This window comes from Sapajus apella, unplaced genomic scaffold (assembly GCF_009761245.1).
Source record: "Sapajus apella isolate SASKATOON/1434 unplaced genomic scaffold, GSC_monkey_1.0 scaffold114, whole genome shotgun sequence".
Taxonomy (NCBI): Eukaryota; Metazoa; Chordata; class Mammalia; order Primates; family Cebidae; genus Sapajus; species Sapajus apella.
This window is the reverse complement of record NW_022437054.1, coordinates 4,670,670-4,690,075: the sequence shown is the minus strand read 5'-3', so window position 1 is coordinate 4,690,075 and position 19,406 is coordinate 4,670,670. Positions and strand designations below refer to the sequence as shown.

General features: G+C 48.6%; 1 protein-coding gene across 2 annotated transcripts in view; it reads right to left on the bottom strand.

Moving 5' to 3' along the window:
* The window catches only part of LATS2 (large tumor suppressor kinase 2), a 93,904-nt gene that overhangs the window by 6,284 nt on the left and 68,214 nt on the right, over positions 1-19,406 (bottom strand). The window contains exons 3-7 of one of the 2 annotated variants that reach the window (XM_032260117.1): positions 13,067-13,199; positions 10,203-11,614; positions 5,441-6,023; positions 3,690-3,872; positions 1,624-1,730 (exon numbers count right to left, since the gene is read on the bottom strand). In XM_032260117.1, coding sequence (XP_032116008.1) covers positions 1,624-1,730; positions 3,690-3,872; positions 5,441-6,023; positions 10,203-11,614; positions 13,067-13,199 — 2,418 coding nt within the window. The remainder of the gene's footprint in view (positions 1-1,623; positions 1,731-3,689; positions 3,873-5,440; positions 6,024-10,202; positions 11,615-13,066; positions 13,200-19,406) is intronic. The other variant, XM_032260118.1, reaches the window with a different exon arrangement.

Here is a 19,406-nt window from a genome sequence, read left to right as displayed (position 1 = left end):
CCAGCTAATTTTTTTTTTGTATTTTTAGTAGAGACGGGGTTTCACCGTGTTGACCAGGATGGTCTCGATCTCTTGACCTCGTGATCCACCCGCCTCGGCCTCCCAAAGTGCTGGGATTACAGGCTTGAGCCACCGCGCCCGGCTGATCCACTTTCAATTATGAAAATAGTAAACCTATTTTCTCTTATGTTTTTTTTTTTTTAAGACAGAGTCTTACTCTGTCACCCAGGCTAGAGGGCAGTGGCACAATTTCGGCTCACTGCAACCTCTGCCTTCCAGGTTCAAGCGATTCTCCTGCTTCAGCCTCCCAAGCAGCTGGGATTACAGGCATGCGCCACCGTGCCGGGTTAATTTTTTGTATTTTAGGTAGAGACGGGTTTTGCCATGTTGCCCAGGCTGGTCTCAAACTCCTGACCTCAGGTGATCTGTCCACCTTGGCCTCCCAAAGTGGTGGGATTACATCAGCATTTTCTTTTCTCTAGCTTGCTTTATTTTACAAATACAGGATCTAACACATATAACGTACAAAATATGTGTTCATTGACTGTTACTGATAAGGCTTCCAGTTAACAGGCTATCGTAGTTTTCGGGGAGCTGAAAGTTATATGCAGATTTTTGACCGTGCAGGGGGATTGGCACCCCAACACCCTTGTAGCTGAGGGGTAGAGTTCCTGGAGTTTAGTGTGTTCTCTGCAGGGCAGGCATAGGTGGGGGAGACAGTGCAGCACACCTTTGCTGATCCTCACTTTCTTGCCTGGAAATAACAAGGCGGCAGATGGCCAAGGCTTTAAAAGAATTTCTGATATTAAAATGGGTCCAGGCCAGGCGCAGTGGCTCATGTCTGTAATCCCAGCACTTTGGGAGGCCAAGGCAGGTGGATCACCTGAGGTCAGGAGTTTAAGACCAGTCTGGCCAATGTGGTGAAACCCCATTTCTATTAAAAATCCAAAAATTAACCGGGCGTGGTGGCACACGCCTGTAGTCCCAGCTATTTAGAAGGCTAAGGCACGAGAATTGCTTGAACCTGGGAGGCGGAGGCTGCAGTGAGGCAGCATCACACTACCGCACTCCAGACTGGGCGATGATGACAGAGCGAGACTCCATCTCAAAAAAATAAAAATAAAAAAAGGCTGAGCGAGGTGGCTCATGCCTGTAATCCCAGCACTCTGGGAGGTCGAGGCGGGTGGATCACGAGGTCAGGAGATCGAGACCATCCAGGCTAACAACGTGAAACCCCGTCTCTACTAAAACCACAAAAAATTAGTCAGGTATGGTGATGGGTGTCTGTAGTTCCAGGTACTTGGAAGGCTGAAGCAGGAGAATCCCCTGAACCAGGGAAGCGGAGGTTGCAGTGAGCTGAGATTGCGCCACTGCACTCCCTCTCGCCTGGGTGACAGTGAGACTCTAAGAAGAAAAAAAAAGGGTCCAATTCCATAGCATTGCTTATCAAAATAGAAAATTTGACAATGATAATCTAAAAAATAATAAGATTAGTTTTAAAAATGCCATCATATACAATCGCCATTCCTACCCTACTCAGAATAAGAGGGCAAATGCTGACCAAAGATTCATGGGTGCATAAGAAAAGCAGGTGTCTGCTATGTGCGCTTCCTCTCACATTACCTTCAGCTGGGTTTCTGTGGGAGTAGGTGCCAAAAAGGGCGGTTGCCCCACCAGCATCTCGAAGAGAATCACTCCAACACTCCACCAGTCACAGAGCTGAGTGTACCCTGCAAGACAAAGTTCACTCAATCCCTAGGCAGGCACAAATTCTCCGCTGAGGTGAATTTCATAAGATGCTGAACATATGGATTTCCTGTTAAGTGGGAAAGTGCACTGAAGCATCGCACTGTGTGGAAGATGGAGCTATGTGAATGGGTGGCTGGGTGGCAGCCATGACCACTTATCCACTTATGTTTTCGTACTTTTAATCACTGTCATAAGAAAATACTCTCTTTATTTTTTTTTGAGAGGGAGTCTCACTCTGTCCCCAGGCTGGAGTGCAGTGGTACAATATCAGCTCACTGCAGTCTCCACCTCCTGGGTTCTGGCGATTCTCCTGCCTCAGCCTCCTGAGTAGCTGGGACTACAGGTAAGCACCACCACGCCTGGCTGATTTTTGTATTTTTTAGTAGAGACAGGGTTTCACTATGTTGGCCAGGCTGGTCTCGAATTCCTGACCTCAAATGATCTACCTGCCTTGGCCTCCCAAAGTGCTGGGATTATAGGCATGAGCCAACATGCCTGACCTGAAAATATTTTTTAATTTAGAAACATTATTTTTATTGTTAGCAACTAGTTACTAGCCAGAATTTTATGTTCTTAAAGATCACACACAGAGGCACCAATTAAAATAATAGAAACCAAAAAACATAAAGTACTATAACCTGGAAATAGGTGAGGGTCCAGGGGGTGCTTTCTGGGGGGGCTTCTGAGTCAGTTCTGGATGAAGCTGAAGGATATGGAGATGGGGAGGAGGTGGGGAAAAGCACTGGACAATTCACAGTAAGCCAAGCACGCTCCCTGTGTGAGGCCCCCATGGAGCCCGGCCTTCCTCACTGGGCTCCCAGCTCTGCTGGGTCAGGGCTGGCCTCTGGGAGGTGAGGCTAGGCTTGTTTACTTTTCATTTTCTCCCACTTTTGCTTCAGAGCCTCATGTCCCATCAAGCCAGGCTCATCTCGATGTCACCTAATCCTTGCTAAGTGTAAACTGGGATGTTAACAGGTCAGTCTGGGGGTGCCTGCGGCTGCATGTGCCAGGGGAGCCCCCTCAGGCCCCTCTGTTATCTCTCTGTCCCATCCCTTCCTGTCTGAGTTTGGCACCAGAGGCTGCAAAAACCCCAAGCAATGGTTCCTTGGGAATGCTGCACGTGGCAGGGGGAAGTAGACCTTCACTGGGCACCAGCGTTATTCACAGCCTCTCAAGGTCATTTTTGCTGTCTGTGGTCTGAGTAGTTAAGTAACTTGCACTGGATTACCACAGCTAGCAAAGAAAACCAGACTTGAACTGGGTCTGGCTGGCTCCAAAGACTTCAAACAACAAAGCCGCCTGTCTCTGGATTAATTACACAGAATCAGGTCAACACCCCACCGTCACTGTGGACCATGCAGGATGACGAAGGATTCCTCATGTCCTGAACCAATGCTGTGTTTGACAGAATGGAACACCCATCCAGAAGACACATTTTATGAGCACTAGACATTTCATACAACTGGTACCTGCCAATTTTGCTTGTGGTCTAGCAGGGAGAATGAGAGGAAAAGGATCTTCAAACGCTGTCACATGAGCACCCAGCTGCACACAGCACAACTCGGCCAGGAGAAGTGAAAGCAAGAGCCCAGAAATGTGTGGTCTGGGCAGACTGAGCAGAGGTCCTGTGGCCCTCAGAGTAGTTTCCATCATTCACGGTGAAAATCAGTGCTGGAGTCATTCCCTTGGGTCTAGATAGAGCCTTAGGGTCAGTGGACACTGGCCTAATGGTGCATGTCTTCCAACCCCCTGAAGCAAGGGCACTTCCAGGACAGAAGTGTGGCTTTTAAGTTGGGGAAATAAGTAGTTTTCAGGCTTCCATGAGGACAAAAGTATGACTGGAAGCATTAGGCCCTTGGAAAGCTAGAGCCGGGAGACTCGGCTCACAAGTCTGAAGGGAAGGAGACCTCCCATGGGGTGGCTGGCTGTGGCACGCATACCTTTGCGGAGGAGCACCTCAGGCGCGATGTAGTTTGGGGTCCCCACGAGGGAATGTGCCAGGCACCTCTGGTGCTGCTTCCGCGCCCTCTGCTCCAGGGTCTTTAGCCTGTCCCCACACCGACAGTTAGACACGTCGTCCCAGAGGTCGCTGGGCTCCATGCTGTCCTGTCTGGCGTGGTTCCCTTCACCCAGGAATCAGGGGTGGTGAAAGAAGAGAACAAAACATAAAGTGAATTTTCACTCTTCAATACCTCAACAAATCCACAGCTTAAAACAGAAAAGTCATTCCAATTAGCTCCTGACACATCAGGACAGAGAATCCCCCAAGCTGCTCTGTAGAGGGGGCCTGCTGTTCCTAGTTCAGAGACACACGTGGTGAGGTCAGCGCTGGCACTGAGGCAGAAACGACGCCGAGGAATCACAGGGAACCACGCACCGTGCTGAGCTGGCAGGGAGGAACTGCAGGCAGGAAAGGCTGGAAGGGCTGCCGGGACAGCACCCCCAGCACTCAGGCCACAATCAAAAGGTAACATCTGCCTGACACACATTTTACAATGAGCATGGGAACCTTAGGAAGATTTAAACAACATGAACAGAGGTGACTTCAATGCCAAAAAATAGGAGTGAAGTAAATGATTTAGAGTTGGATTTGAGATAGGAAAAAAAAAAGACTAAGTGATGATATTCAAATAACTATTTCAAGAATCTGAGCCACAAAGATAATGACCAGCTGTTTTTGGCTTTTCCAAATGGTAGAATTACAGGAAATGAAGTTAAATGATAAACGCTACACAGATTCAGGTTAGCTATAAAAGAGGATTCTTTGGGAGGCTGTGGATCTTATCTTTCCATGTATGTATGTATGTATGTACGTATATATGTATGTATGTATGTATTTATTTGAGACAGCATTTCACTCTTGTTGCCCAGGCTGAAGGGCAATGGCATGATCTCGGCTCACCGCAATCTCCGCCTTCCAGGTTCAGGCAGTTCTCCTGCCTCAGCCTCCGAAGGCATGCGCCTCCACACCTGGGTAATTTTGTATTTTTAGTACAGACAGGGTTTCTCTGTGTTGGTCAAGCTAGTCTTGAACTCCCGACCTCAGGTGATCCGCCTGCCTCGGCCTATGAAAGGTCTGGGATTATAGGTGTGAGCCACCAGGCCCAGCTGAATGTTTTATTTTTTAAGGCTTCCTTTAATGAGGCAGGTGATGGTTCCCACAAAGGCTTTGTGACACCTTGTAGCCTATTGTCTTAAAAATACAGTAGGCCGGGCACAGCGACCGAGGTGGGCAGATCACCTGAGGTCAGGAGTTCGAGACCAGCCTGACCAACATGGGAGAAACACCATCTCTACTAAAAATAAAAAGATCAGCTTGGCATGGTGGCCTATACCTGTAATCCCAGCTACTTGGGAGGCTGAGGCAGGAGAATCACTTGAACCCAGGAGGTGGAGGTTGCAGTGAGCCGAGATAGTGCCACTGCACTCCAGCCTGGGCAACAAGAGCGATACCCTATCTCAAAAAAAAAAAAAAAAAAAAAAAGGAAACCTGAAATCTACTAACTTAAAAAAATGCATATATCATACTATTCCTTTGGGAAGGGAAGGACGTCACACCAAATTATAAAATAGTGGAGTGACAGATAATTTCGAAATGACTAGGAGCTATCAGCATGGGAAATTTAGTTGCCTGCGATGGATTAGTGACACCTACATGTAGGAAGTGCATGTGGCACGCTTAAGACAATACCTTTCTGGTAATATTTGGAATTGTGAGTCCACCTGAACCCAGTGCAGAGGCCGAAATCTGTGAGTTTAATGTGACCATCCAGATCTATCAAAATGTTGTCAGGCTTGATGTCCCGGTGGATGAAGCCCATCTTGTGGACACTCTCAATGGCCAAAGTCAGCTCTGCGATGTAGAACCGGGCCAGGTGCTCAGGGAAGACCTCCATCCGGATCAGCAGGCTCATCATATCCCCGCCAGGGATGTAGTCCATCACGAAGTACAGGCTGTCTTTGTCTTGGAAGGAGTAGTAGAGCTTCACTACCCACTCGTTGTCTGCCTCAGCCAGGATGTCCCTCTCGGCCTTGACGTGGGCCACCTGATTACGATTCAGGACGTCCTTCTTCCTCAGGGTCTTCATGGCGTACAGCGCATGAGTGTCCACCTTACAAGCAAGGCACACTTCTCCAAAGGCTCCGATCCCCAGGGTTTTGATTTTCACAAACATAGACTTGTCCATCTTGGCCCTCTTTAGCCTGTTGTAATTAGACTCTTTCTGGTAGAGGATCTTCCGCATCTGTTCCTGCTCAGCTTCACAGAGTCCAGCCTGTGTAGAAGGCAAAGAAGAAGGAAGATTCATATTAGAGAAGTCCCATGATAACAAATGACTGGGACAGGGATGTCCTGGAACTGACAGGAAACGAACTCATTTTATAGAAAGGCGAACAGAGAAATATGGGTCTCATGTACTACAAAGAAAGGTAACGATTGGTTTTGTTTTGTTTTCGAGATGGCGTCTTACTCTGTTGCCCAGGCTGGAGTGCAGTGGCATAATCTTAGCTTACTGCATTCTCTCCCTCCCAGGTTCCGGTGATTTGCCTGTCTCAGCCTCCCAAGTAGCTGGGACTATATATATGCGCACACCACCACACCTGGCTAATTTTTTTTTTTTTTTTGAGATGGAGTCTCCCCGTCACCCAGGCTGGAGTGCAATGGTGTGACCTTGGCTCACTGCAACCTCTGCCTCCCGGGTTCAAGCGATTCTCCTGCCTCAGTCTCTGGAGTAGCTGGGATTACAGGTGCCTACCACCATGCCTGGCTAAGTTTTTGTATCTTTACTACAGACAGGGTTTCACCATGCTAGCTGGCCGGTCTCGAACTCCTGACGTTGAGATACGCCTGCCTCAGCCTCCCAAAGAACTGGGATTACATGGGTGAGCCACCGTGGCTGGCCTAATTTTTGTATTTTTCGTACAGACGAAAAATACAAAATTGGGTTTCACCATGTTGGCCAGGCTGGTCTCAAATTCCTGACCTTAGGTGGTCCCCTGACCTTGGCCTTCCAAAATGTGAGGATTACAGGCATGAGCCACCTCGCCCAGCCAGCTTTGTTTTTTGTTTATATCCATATACAGACACGAATCTGGAATCAAAAGACAAAAAAGAGAGTTCTTTCTCTAGGAGACTTTAGGCTCTAAAAACGAAGGAAAACTTCTATTAACAAAAATCTGTGGGAAAGGGGACCACAGCATTCCTAGAACTCCAGGAGCCATCTAATCTTTCAGCAGCTCGGGGAAAATGGGAAAGCAGGAGGAAAAGCCGATGATCAGCATAACAAATCAGGAGCATACATTCGGTGGACTTGTATATGGGGAGAGATAGGGTCTAGTCGCATTCTTCCGCCTATGGATATCTGGATGTCTGTACACTAATAATAAATCTCATTTACGATAGCTATAAAAAAATCTAGGAGTAAATTTAATCAAAAAGTGAAAGAGCTCTACAAGGAGAACTACAAAACACTGATGAAAGAAACTGAAGAGGACACAAACAAATGAAAAGGGATTCCATATTCACTGATAGAAAGATTTAATATTGTTAAAATGACCATATTACCCAGAGCAATCTACCAATTAAATGCAATGCCTATCAAAATGTCAATGACATTTTTCACATTAATAGAAAAAAACAATACACAGGGAGCCCAAATAGTCAAGCAATCCTAGGCAAAAAGAACAAAGTTGTTACCTGACTTCAAAATATATTATAAGCCTAGAGTAACCAAAACTGCATGGTATTGTTATGAAAACAGACACAAAGACACATGGAACAGAACAGAGAACCCAGAAATAAGTCCATGTATTTACAGCCACCTGAGTTTTGCAGAAGTGCCAAGAATGTACATTGAGGAAAAGACACCCTCTTCAATACATGCTGGGAAAACTAGATTATCCGTATGCAGAAGAATGAAACTAGACCCCAATCTCTCACCATATAGGCAAATCAACTTAAAATAGATTAAAGACCTAGAAATAAGACCAGAGGCTATGAAACTATGAAATCCCATGACACTGGTCTTAGCAAAGATTTTATTGCTAAAATTTCAAAAGCACAGGCAAAAAAACCCAAAAATAGACACACGGGACTATATTAAGCTAAAAAGCTTCTGTAGAGCAAAGGAAACAACAGAGTAAAGAGGATACCTTTGTTGAACAGGAGAAAATATTCACAAACTATTCATCTGACAAAAGACTACTATTCAGAATATACAAGGAACTCAACTCAACAGCAAAAAAATACCAAATAATCCCATTAAAAAGTGAGCCAAAAGGCCAGGAACAGTGGCTCACGCTTGTAATCCCAGCACTTTGGGAGGCTGAGGCAGGTGGGCGGATCACTTGAGGTCAGGAGTTTGAGAGCAGCCAACCCAACATGGTGAAACCCCCTCTCTACTAAAAATATAAAAATTAGCTGACCATGGTGTTGCATGCCTGTAGTCCCAGCTCTGCAGGAGAATTGCTTGAACCCAGGAGGCAGAGGTTGCACTGAGCGGATGTGGCACCACTGCCCTCCAGCTTGGGCAACAGAGGGAGACTCTGTCTTAATTAAAAAAAAAAAAAAAAGTGAGAAAATGACCTGAATAGACACTTGTCAAAATAAGACACACAAATGGCTAAGAGGTACATGAAAAGATGCTCCATTAACCATCAGGGAAATGCAAATCAAAAGCATAATGAGATAATTTCTCCCCAGTTAGAATGACTATTACCAAAAAGAAGGAGAAAAAAAAAGATGCTGGTGGACTTATCAATAAACTAAAAATAGAACTATCATAAAATCTGCCAATCTCACTACTGGGTATTTATCTTTTTTTTTTTTTTTTGAGAAGGAGTTTCACTCTTGTTGCCCAGGCTGGAGTGCAGTGGCACAATCTCAGCTCACTGCAACCTCAGCCTCCTGGGTTCAAGCGATTATCCTGTCTCAGCCTCCCGAGTAGCTGGGATTATAGGTGCAGGCCACCATGCCAGGCTGATCTTTGTATTTTTAGTAGAGATGGGGTTTCATCATATTGGTCAGGCTGTTCTCGAACTTCTGACCTCAGGTGATCTGCCCCTCAGGCTCCCAAAGTGCTGGGATTACAGGCGTGAGTCACTGCGCCCAGCCACTACTGGGCATTTATCTAAAGAAAAGGAAATCAGCATTATCAAAGGGATACCTGCACCCCATGTTTACTGGAGCACTATTCACAACGGCAAAAATATGGAATCAACTTAAATGTCCATCAACAGATGAATGGATAAAGAAAATGTGGGCTATGTGCACCATGGGATGCTATTCAGCCATAAAAAAGAATGAAATCCTGTCACTTGCAGCAACATGAATGGAACTGGAGGTCATTAAGTTCAGTAAAAAAGGCTAGGAACAGAAAGTTCTGTAAGAACACCACATGTTGCTATCCAAATGTCACATATTGTGCCATTAAAAAAAAAAAAAAAAGAACACCACACATTTTTACTGATATGTGGGAGCTAAGAGAGTTGATCTCATGGAGGTAGAGAGTAGAATGACAGTTACCATATGTGGGAAAGGTGTGTGTGTTGAGGGGAGATGGGAGGGTAACTGGTGCAAACATACAGCTGGATATTAAGAACACGTGACTATGGTTTGTAAAAATGTATTCTATATTTCAATAGCTAGAAGAGAGAACTCAAAATGTTTCCAACACAGAAATGATAAATACACCAGGGCAATGGATACCCTAAATACCTTGACTTGATCATTACATATCCTATGCAGGTAACAAAATATCGCATGTACCCCACAAAGATACAAATACTATGTATAAATAAAAAATAAACATGTATAAATGAAAGATATATCTTTAAAAAGTCAATGAATATGGGACATTGGAAAGAACACAAATCTGGTTTTTAGGCTTTGGAATTATTGGCTCTGTGTGATTTAAATTTGTTACATTTTAATTTACATAATTTCATTAATAATTACCTTCTCCAGCACTTTAGCGTCAACTAAGGTATATTTAAATCATTAGTTACTAATTAAACATTTAAAAGAATGGATCACTACTAGATATATTTTTCTTCCCAAATCCCACAATATCAATTTATAAAACCTCAAGCTTTGTTTCTACTCATTCAGAATGTTCTATTATTAATCAATGATGAATTCTGTTACCTAAGGACATGCCCTAAAACTCAATTTGCTCACTTACCTACAGTGTAATTGTAGATTAACTACATTAGGCTGGCTACAATATGCACAGCTGTCTATGATTCTTCTGAAGAGTCAAGGGAAAAGGGGAAAGGGAGATCACACCATTTGCAACTTCTCCAAGTTGCTGGCCCCAGAACCAGACTGTCGCCCATTGTTAGCTGTGATGATGATAAGGGATATACAGTCCAAACAGAAAAGGGATTGTGCATGCTTCCTATTACCAGTAAACGGAAGAGCTGGGAGCAAACAGTAAGAGGAAGTGAGAAATTACTTTGGCCATTTCTTGCTCCAGCTGCAGCCTCCGGTTGACCTTCTGCTGGTAGGTTTTGATGACATTCTCCACGTGCTGCTCCATGAAGAACTTAAAGGCGTATGGCGAGTAGCTCTTGATGCGTGACTCCCTCTTCTCCTCATCTCTGCTGTTTTTGCGGACTGGAACGGGAGAGGTCTGGATCTGCTTTTTATCCTTCCCGACTTTGTCCCCCTTGGCGCTTTTTCGGCTCTTGTCGCCGCCGTCGGGCTCGCTGGGGCCCCCACGGAGGCTCTGCTCCACGCCCGCGCACAGGCTGTCCAGGTCGTACTGCTCAGACTTGCTGCGCAGCAGCAGGTGCTTCGGGTAGGGCGGCGGCGGGCACCTCCGGTCTGGGCCTCCGTACTCCACGTCCAACGGGTAGGCGCCCGCGCCGCCCAGCGTCAGGGCGTGCTCCTCCTTGGCGTCCAGGCCCTCCGGGGCCGGGGCCGGGGCCGGGGCCGGGGCCGGGGCAGGCGCAGGCGCGGGCACCCAGGCGGGATGCGAGGGCCCCACAGCCGTCTGCGGCTCGGGCCTCAGCACACGCACGCTCTTCACCGGGTGCAGGATGTGTGCGGCTGTGACAGCCGTCACGGTGTTGGAGGCGGGAAGGGAGGGCTCAGCCTTGCCAGGAGCGCCCGGCCGTGGCTGGTGGCTGTTGAAGGAGTTGGTCCTGCTGGGCACTGGGCAGTCGGGCCGGAAGGTCACGTGCGCGCGCGGCGGCGCCTCCAGGCCCGGCTTCTGCAGGGAGTCCCGGCGGGCCAGGGTGGCAGCCGGCCACTGCTGGACGGGGGTGCTGCCCAATTCATACAGGTCCACATTGAGGCTGTTCCGCGAGGGGGTGAGCAGGCTCTGAGGGGGGCTGTCGCTGGTGAATACCTGGCTGCGGGAGCCCAGCAAATGCAGCTGGTGGGCTGCTGGGCCGGCCTGCTTGTGGTGTGGGTGTGTCACGTAGATCCCGGAGGCGGGGGGCGGGAAAGCGAGGCTGGTGCCAGGCGGGACCCCCTGGGCCTTGGCGGGAAGGCTGGCATAGCCCCCAGTGTCCGGCAGCGTCTTGCTCTGGAAGGAGGGGCTACGCTGCACGCCGTAGCCCAGGGGTTCCCCGGGCACCAGCAGGTGCGGCCGGCCGTAGTGCGCGCCCTGCAGCGGGAAGTGCGCCCCTGCTGCCTCCACGCTGGCGCCGTAGCCCTTGGGCGGGTGCTGGTGCTGTTGCTGGTGGCCGGGCCCATGGGGGCCGACTCCGGGGAAGAGGTAGTCCACATACGGCCGCGGCACCTCCTCCAGTGCCGCGGGGCCGTCGGCGCCACCGCTCAGCTGGTGATAGGACGCAAAAGAATCGCGGGTTCCTTCGAAGCTGGGCCTCCGTGTCACAGGGGTTGGCATGAGCCCCTTTCCTGCAGTGGAAAAAATGGGAAGACAGCATCAGAGTGGGTGTGATCAGTGGATTCTGGCACCTTCAGGCTGGTCCCCACTCTAGTGCTGCCCTCGGGGCTGGGGGTCTTGAACCCTGGGCCCTGATGTGCTACATTCTGCCCAGCACAGGGTCACTGGGCTCCCCTGTGCCCTGCCAGTCACCCTAATGTATTAGGGGAGTGGGGGCAGGCTGGAGGTCAAAGGGCATGCAGGGGGCCCAAGGACAGAAGAGAAGACAGCATCCCAGTCCTGAGGCGCATCCTTAACCCCTGGGGACTGCTCCAGGACCACTCTCCTGTCAGGCTAGGGAGCTGCACAGTGCCAACTTTGTTTTCCAAACCATATCATGCCCAAATTGTGGGAGGCTGAGTTTACCACCACACTGTTCCCAAAGTGCTGCCCCCTCACACAGAGGGCAGGACTGTATCCACTGTGCAGTGGCTGCTCCACTTTTCTTTCACCTCTTTTCCAAATTAAAACGTTTTCTAGGTTTTTGGGGGGTCTGTATTAAAGCGACATATACACAACACTAAAAACCACACAAAACCCCTCTACAAATATCCAAATTGATTTCATCTGCTGCTGCCTTAATCCTGACTTCCATTTGGAACATCTCCTCTGAAACCGACGCCAGAGGGAAGGACGAAGCCTCCTTTCATTTCTTTAGGCCAATTGCTCCGCTTGGCTCCACTTGGCAGAGGGCGCCACAGGGTGGAAAGGCTGTGCCTTGCCTATAGGGAGACCACACCCGATACCTGGCAGTGAAGGCCCTGACAACCTGGCACTAACCGGGGGTCACAGGCACACCAAGGCTTGGTTTTCCCTGGGCTCAGAAGACGTCAGTGAATACACATACAAAAGGCAAGTGCAGAGGGAAATCTGTGCTCCATCCTGGGAAAGTAACATTCACCCATAGCCAATGAAAAGCAGGGGTTTGGTGCGGTGCCTCAGGCCCTTCACAGGGATGCTGAGGGGGCCCAGCTCTGCCATGCTGCCTGCCGTCGGGCAGCCACTCTCAGAGGCTATGATGTGAGAGAGGTGTGTTTTGGAACTGAGGAAAGAAGCCACCCATGTCAAAGATCCCTCCACAGGCCCAAGAGAAAGTGAAAAGACCATTTTTACTCCCACTTTGCTGACTTTTTTGACCGTTCATAAAACAAGCACACACCTTTCCCTAGGGAGGAAGTGCCAAGGTAATTTCACACGAGGTGGATGGGGCAAGTGCCGGGCGCATTCCCTGGTCTACCACCTGGGGCTGCCCCTGCCAGGGCCTGGCTCTCAGCGCAGGGCAGACTCAGCTTGCCTGTTACCAGAACGAGGCAATGTGCCAGGAAACTGGTTCTGGCCAGGCCAGGTCAGACCTCTCTGCACATGGTTTTGTGTCCTGAAGCCACAAACGGTCTTCGCCCACCATGCTGCAAGCCTGGGCTCACCTGGGGAGGTCTGCTTAATGACCCGCACAATCTGCTCATTCCTTGGGTCCAGGTAGCCCATCTTGCTGATGTACTCCAGGGCGGCCTCGATGCTCCTGCTGCCAGTTTGCTTGAGAGCTCGGCCAGCCATCTCCTGGGAGGGAAGAGCAAAGGAGAGGTAAGTGCACATCATCCTAAAGCAAAGCTGCCAGGGACTCCCGTCCCCAGTCTGTGCTGCAACACTGCCTCTGTCACTGCTGAGAACCTGTGAAGCACTGCAGGAGACCCTCGGAATGAGCGCAGGTGGCTGTGTGTCCTGCAGGTGCTTGATGACAAAAGCCTAGCATAAACCACGCCACAGACTATCTGGCCTTCTGTTAAGGACATATGGGAATTTTGATGATGGGCAGAGATTTCAATTCTGCTTCTCCTTAAAAAACTTTTGTGGTTGGACTGGTGAGTTCAGGATGAACCTAAAACTAGAAACGTTTAAGGGGAAGAACTGTGGGAGTCAGGGAACCTGGATTTAACCTCAGCTCACCCCCAGGCTAACTTTGGGATGAGGAAACCTGTCCCCAAGGAGAGGGTGCAGCTGCCCAAGAGTCATATATTACATGCCTACTGTTTACAATGCCCTGTGCTGGCTACAGCAGCAGAGGACTGGCCCTTAGAGATCTGACTTGTACAAGAAAGAAAAGACAGACACAACAGGAGTCCATGGAGCCATGCCCACACAGGACAGGTCCCTCAAACTGCTTGTGGGATGAACACAAGACAGAGGCTGGTGGCCACCACCGGAGAGGGCAAGTAAAATGGATGAGGGCCAGAGGAGAACGCCCCCTTCCACCCGAAGGACGAGGTGGAAGGTTAGGGTGGCATGGCTAAGCTGTGCCAGACTTTGGGCAGGTGGAGAGCCCTGGAGAGAAAAGGCATTCCTGGCAGATGGGACAGCCAGAGCAGAAGCCTGGGGAAAGATGGGCTCATAGCAGCAGCACACGAGGGTGGAAGAGATGTGGAGAGGGACCCACAAGATGGGGCCAGTCTCTCCAGGGTTTTGTTCCTGTCTGCAGGCAGTCAAGGAAGCTTTCAAACAGAGACTTGTGGTGTCAGCAGGTCAGGCTAGGGACACTTGAAGGTGCAGAGCTGGAGGCACTCAGGTGGGGGAGACAGAACAGGCAGGAGGGTGCAGAAGAGATGTAGCCCAGGGGAGTGGGGCTGTGAAGCTCTGACAACGATGCCCCCTTCATCTTTCAGGACAGAAAGAGCCGTAGGCAAACAGGGAGGGTGAGCAGAGAGAAAAGAACACCATTGAGGCTGGCTCTGGGACAAGGGCGAAGCAGGCAAAGGCCACAAAAAGGGCTTTGGCAGGAGGAAACTGAAAATGCACAATGGGGAGCCCTGGAAAGGAGCCCACAGTTACCCAGACAGCAGACAAGAAAGGGGTGGAGATGTAGAAACACCCAGGGGTAGTGGGGGAGACCGTGCAGGGCTACTCTGCGGCATGAACCCTGGCCCTGGTCACAGAGCCAGTCTGCAGAGAGAGACGCAGCACTGAGTGTTCCCTTCCTCTGGACGGGGCATCCTGGTGCCCATGACCCGAATCACACTCAGCTGTGTGTCTGTGGTTCCCTTAGGTCGAGAAGAACCTGGCAGGACCGGAAACCATGTTACTCATGCCTGTATCTGCCCACTTAACACAATGCCTAGAAGAAATTAAGCACTTACTATCCATATGTGATGGACTAATAGTAAATCAAGCTTTCCAGTCCTGGCCATATGACAGCAGAGTGGCAGGATAGAAAACGCTGGCTGTAAACTATGCCTATGTTCTTAGCAATGAGGGTGTGGGCATGGCAAGATGGCAGGGACAAGGAAGGGGCTGCACAGGAACACGTGGTGGAAGGCCTGGGGAGGTGCTGCCACATGGGCAGGCCACGTCACAGTGGAGGGACATGAAGTGACGGACTGGAAAATGGTAATAAGAACAGAGCTGTTTGTTGAAGTGGCGCTGGGACTGCCAGAAAGGGCAAATGTTTACAACCTGGAAGAGCCGCAGAGAGCAGACAGCAGTGGTTCAGAAGGGAAACGCTTCCTGGCCTCACCTGGGACGGGAGATAAGACTCCCACTGCCTACTTCACAGCTGTGCTATGCGATGAGATCACGTCTGCGAAGACTCAACAGCTTGGAGGAAGACACGATATAAGACCACATCTTTGTGGGATCACCCTGGAGCTTTTGGCGACCATTAAAAAAATGTGCCAATTAGGGCCAACTCTAACCGCAAGCCTTTCCATCAGCACTAACCGTTCAAGTGCTTTGTCTGAAACGTGACCAACGCTCTGTCTCCTGCAGGGTGAATCACCAGCCTGTGCTCATTAACCCAGTACCTGCTGACTGCCAAGGAAGGGACACCTCCAGGACAGGCTAGGTTGATGTGGATGTTCTCAAACTCTCTCCCCATTTACAAAGCACCCACTACTCAAGATGTGCATGTTTATTGTGCTTCAAATCTAGGAACTCAACTAAGAAAACTCCACAAGGAGACCACAAGTGAAGACTCATGTTCAGAGGCGAGTTTCAAGTCATGAAAGTGAGCCACACTCATGAGCCAGCTTGTTTATAAATAAACCCTTCAAATAACCCATGTTGACTGAGGCTTGCCCTTGTTATCTGTCCATCAACGCTTCTTTAACAAGAAATACATTAACTCTCAGAAGATGCTACTGTACATATACATAGAGCTACGTTTTAAACGCCGAAGGAAATGGGAACCCACTTCTAAATCCATCAGAAATATACGACCTCTTCTAAATCCATCAGAAATATACAAAGTACATGCGGAGTCACAGAGTGAAGACAAGCACACAGTCTGGGGAATGGCAAGAGGTCAGAGCCAGGAGGCGGGAGGAGTGTGTCAAGGAGATGCAGCTGAAGCCGGCCTAGGAGCTTGGCCACTTCCTTTCTAAGAATGTATGGAGGTCAAGCTGGATGTGGTGGCTCACGCCTGTAATCCCAGCACTTTGGGAGATTGAGGCAGGAAGACTGCTTGAGCCCAGGAGTTTGAGACCAGCCTGGGCAACACAGCGAGACCCCATCTCTACAAAAAAGTAGCTGAGCATTGGTGGCACATGCCTGTACTCCCAGCTACTCAAGAGGCTGAGGCAGGAGGATTGCTTGAGCCCAGGAAGTAGGGCAGGCTGGGCAACAAAATAAGACTGTGTCTCAAAAAAGAAAAAAAATAAAAAATAAAATTTTTTTTTAAAAAGGAATGTACAGAGATCGCCTTTTAAGAGTCCTTATCTAGAATTGTAGGTGGCTATTCCAAAAGATGGCAGGATGGCACAGTGGTCCAGGGAGCAGAGACGGAGGCCACGGGCCTGGGTTCACCCCTCCCCTCTGCCACTTAGCAGCTGTGGAACCTTCAGCAAGTGATTTCCCTACTCTCTCATCTGGGAAATAAGGCTAACAGGTCGCTCTTGGGACTAAAGGAGATAATGTCACGTTTCGGCATCAGCATCATTTACGGGTTAGATGTTACAGTTCACAAAGGTATCTTATGTGTTTCTGGGAAAAAACGTAAAAACTGTTAATTGTAGATTTTGTGCAGGTTTGACATTTAATGACTCTAATGTTTTACTGCGTATTCTTCTTATAATAACTATAGAAAGAAGTGTAATGAGTTCTTTTCACTAAGCCTCAACAGACACCTCCAATCTCGCGCAGCTTACCTCAGGCTGCCGTGGAAACATTGGCCACGTCTATGCATGCCAAGACGTGGAAAGGCTGGGCAGCCCTGCCCCCACGCAAGGGTGAAGCTGCAAGTCAACTGAAGGCAAGGACAGCTCAGGTATGTGTTCTGGTGTCTAGTGTGTAGAAAGTGATCGCAGGTATTTGTTCAATGAATGACTGAGTGACTAAATTAGACTGACATAGGATAGAGGAAAGGAGGACAGAGCTACAAGCAGGGAGTGTGAGAAGACACTACCTGTTCCACTGGGCAGGCTGTCCTGGTGTGTGGAAGATGGAGATAAAGCACACAGCAGAGATGCACTGAGGCACAGGCTAAAGGGAATTTCAAATCAACATTAACAGCAGCAGCAACTTCCAAGTTTTACTTCATTATCTAGTTTGCACATGTGCCATTCTTCAGGAGAGCCTCTTCTACAGAAGCTCACAAAATCTTAATGCATTTGAACGTGTGTGTCATGCCCTATTTACCAATTACTAATTATTTACAGAGTCATGTGGCAGGCTAACAAGACTTTGATGACTTTGTGTCACCTAGCCACATGCAACAAGAAAATCCTACACACTAAATTTTTCTCCTAAAACACTCAAGAAAGTTTAATTTAGGATTGTTTAATGTCTCATAGAAGAAAAGATGCTAATCCATTGAACTTGGTTACCATAAATGGAGCCTTCTCTTCTAGACAGATATCAGTGCTGGAGTTGAAGCCATCATATTAGCACCAGATTTGGCAGAAGATACCTGTGGCATTCAACACTTGCTTCATTAGTGACCACTCCATGCCACCTGCTGCAATAGTAGGATTCTCAATGTGTGTAAAACCCCATCTTCTGCTTCTAACTCAGCTGCACTCTCAGTCCTCCCAACCTCGTAAGCATCTTGATTTTGAGATTTCTTTCACATCTCACATCGTCCGGAAGAATTTTTTTTCTACCTACATTAGAGTAGTAGAAGATTCTTTTTTTGTTTATGTTTTTTCTGAGACAGTCTCATTCTATCCCCGAGGCTAGAGTACAGTGGCATGATCTTGGCTCACTGAAACCTTCATCTCCCGGGTTCAAGCAATTCTCCTGCCTCAGCTTGCCGAATAGCTGGGATTATAAGCATGCACCACCGTACCTGGCTAAATTTTGTATTTTTAGTAGAGATGGGGTTTTGCCATGTTGGCCAGCCTGGTCTCGAACTCCTGACCTCAGGTGATCCACCTGCCTCAGCCTCCCAAGGTGCTGGGATTATAGGTGTGAGTCACTGCACCTGGCTTGGTAGAAGATTTGGGATACTTTGAAGGGAGAACTGATACTATTATTCACAATCCACATCAAATTCAGCAAAACCTAACATGGCATAAACTCTATGCCTCACAGTTTGGGGAGCCACAGTGGTTCTTACCTAGAGCCCTTATCTGCTACCCTGTGGGTAGTTCTTGCAGATTCATAAACACAAATGAAAAATTCTTTTGTCAGACTTGCGGCAGAACAGAAGCTAGTAGGGCTAAATACTACTGCATCAAGGATACCCTGGGGGCCTGGCAGCCTCATCTCTTCTGGACAGCAGTGACATGCACTGCAGTGGGCTGTCCTCAGCTTGGGTTGGTGGTCCTGGACCAGATAGAAGGAATTCTTCCCACTCCATTAAAGCAGAGCTCCTCCACAGGTTTTCTGCCTCATGGCTAAAACAGAGAGACTGGGGAGGGATAAAAAAGGGCAAGAAAAACCGAGATTTCAAACTTCACTGCTTTACTGCTGCTACTGACAGCTCTTGTAGAACTCCACTTCAGGTGTGTGAATTACATATTAATAAAGCAGTTTTGAACATCTGTACCTTAGGTATCTTTCCCAAGATATTTCTCCTCTTACATTTTGTCAACAAATTGGTGTTCACTTATAACTGAATCTAACACTATGAAGCCTGGAAATGTGAGATTTGCCCACATGCTGTCTGATGTGGAAAGGACTGCAAAAGAGGCATGTAACAAAACATCGAGGTGGCTGAGGTGTGGGGCACCTCGGGCTCTGCCAGGATCTTGAGGCAGTTCCTCTCAATTTCAAGGACCGCATCCCAGCTCCAAGGCTCCCCATTGGATGGTCCAGGCCTCTGTTGCAGGTATACCATTATGATCCCCTCTGCTGTCCCTTGGGGAAGCTGGCCTCACCCAGCTCTCCAGCCACTGACCAGCTGCCAGGCAGACCAGCATGGGCTCCTGACACACGCTCTGCTCTTCTGGCATGGTCCCCCTCTAGTAGGCACAGGGCCCACAAGGATGGGTGGGAACCAGAAGACATTCCTTCCATCTACCACTAGCTCTTAGCAAGGTAGGAGCTGGGCTCGCGATGCCTAAGCAGCAGAAGTATTTCACGTGCATTGCCCTGTGAATGCGAGTAATTTAAATGCAATGACAATTATGTATGAGGGAAGGAATTTCCTATGAAGATCCTTCCCCTCAGCCCTTCCTGGTAAGGAAACATTTTTCAAGCCTTAGCAAAACCATATCCTAAAGTTTTAACATTCCAGCTATGAGGTTTGGCTGAAAAAGCAGAAATGAAGTGCTCTGGCCCTGTCCTGTCTTCATGGCCTTCTGTCTGTCTGTGTCTGCCTGTCTCTCAGGCTTCCTC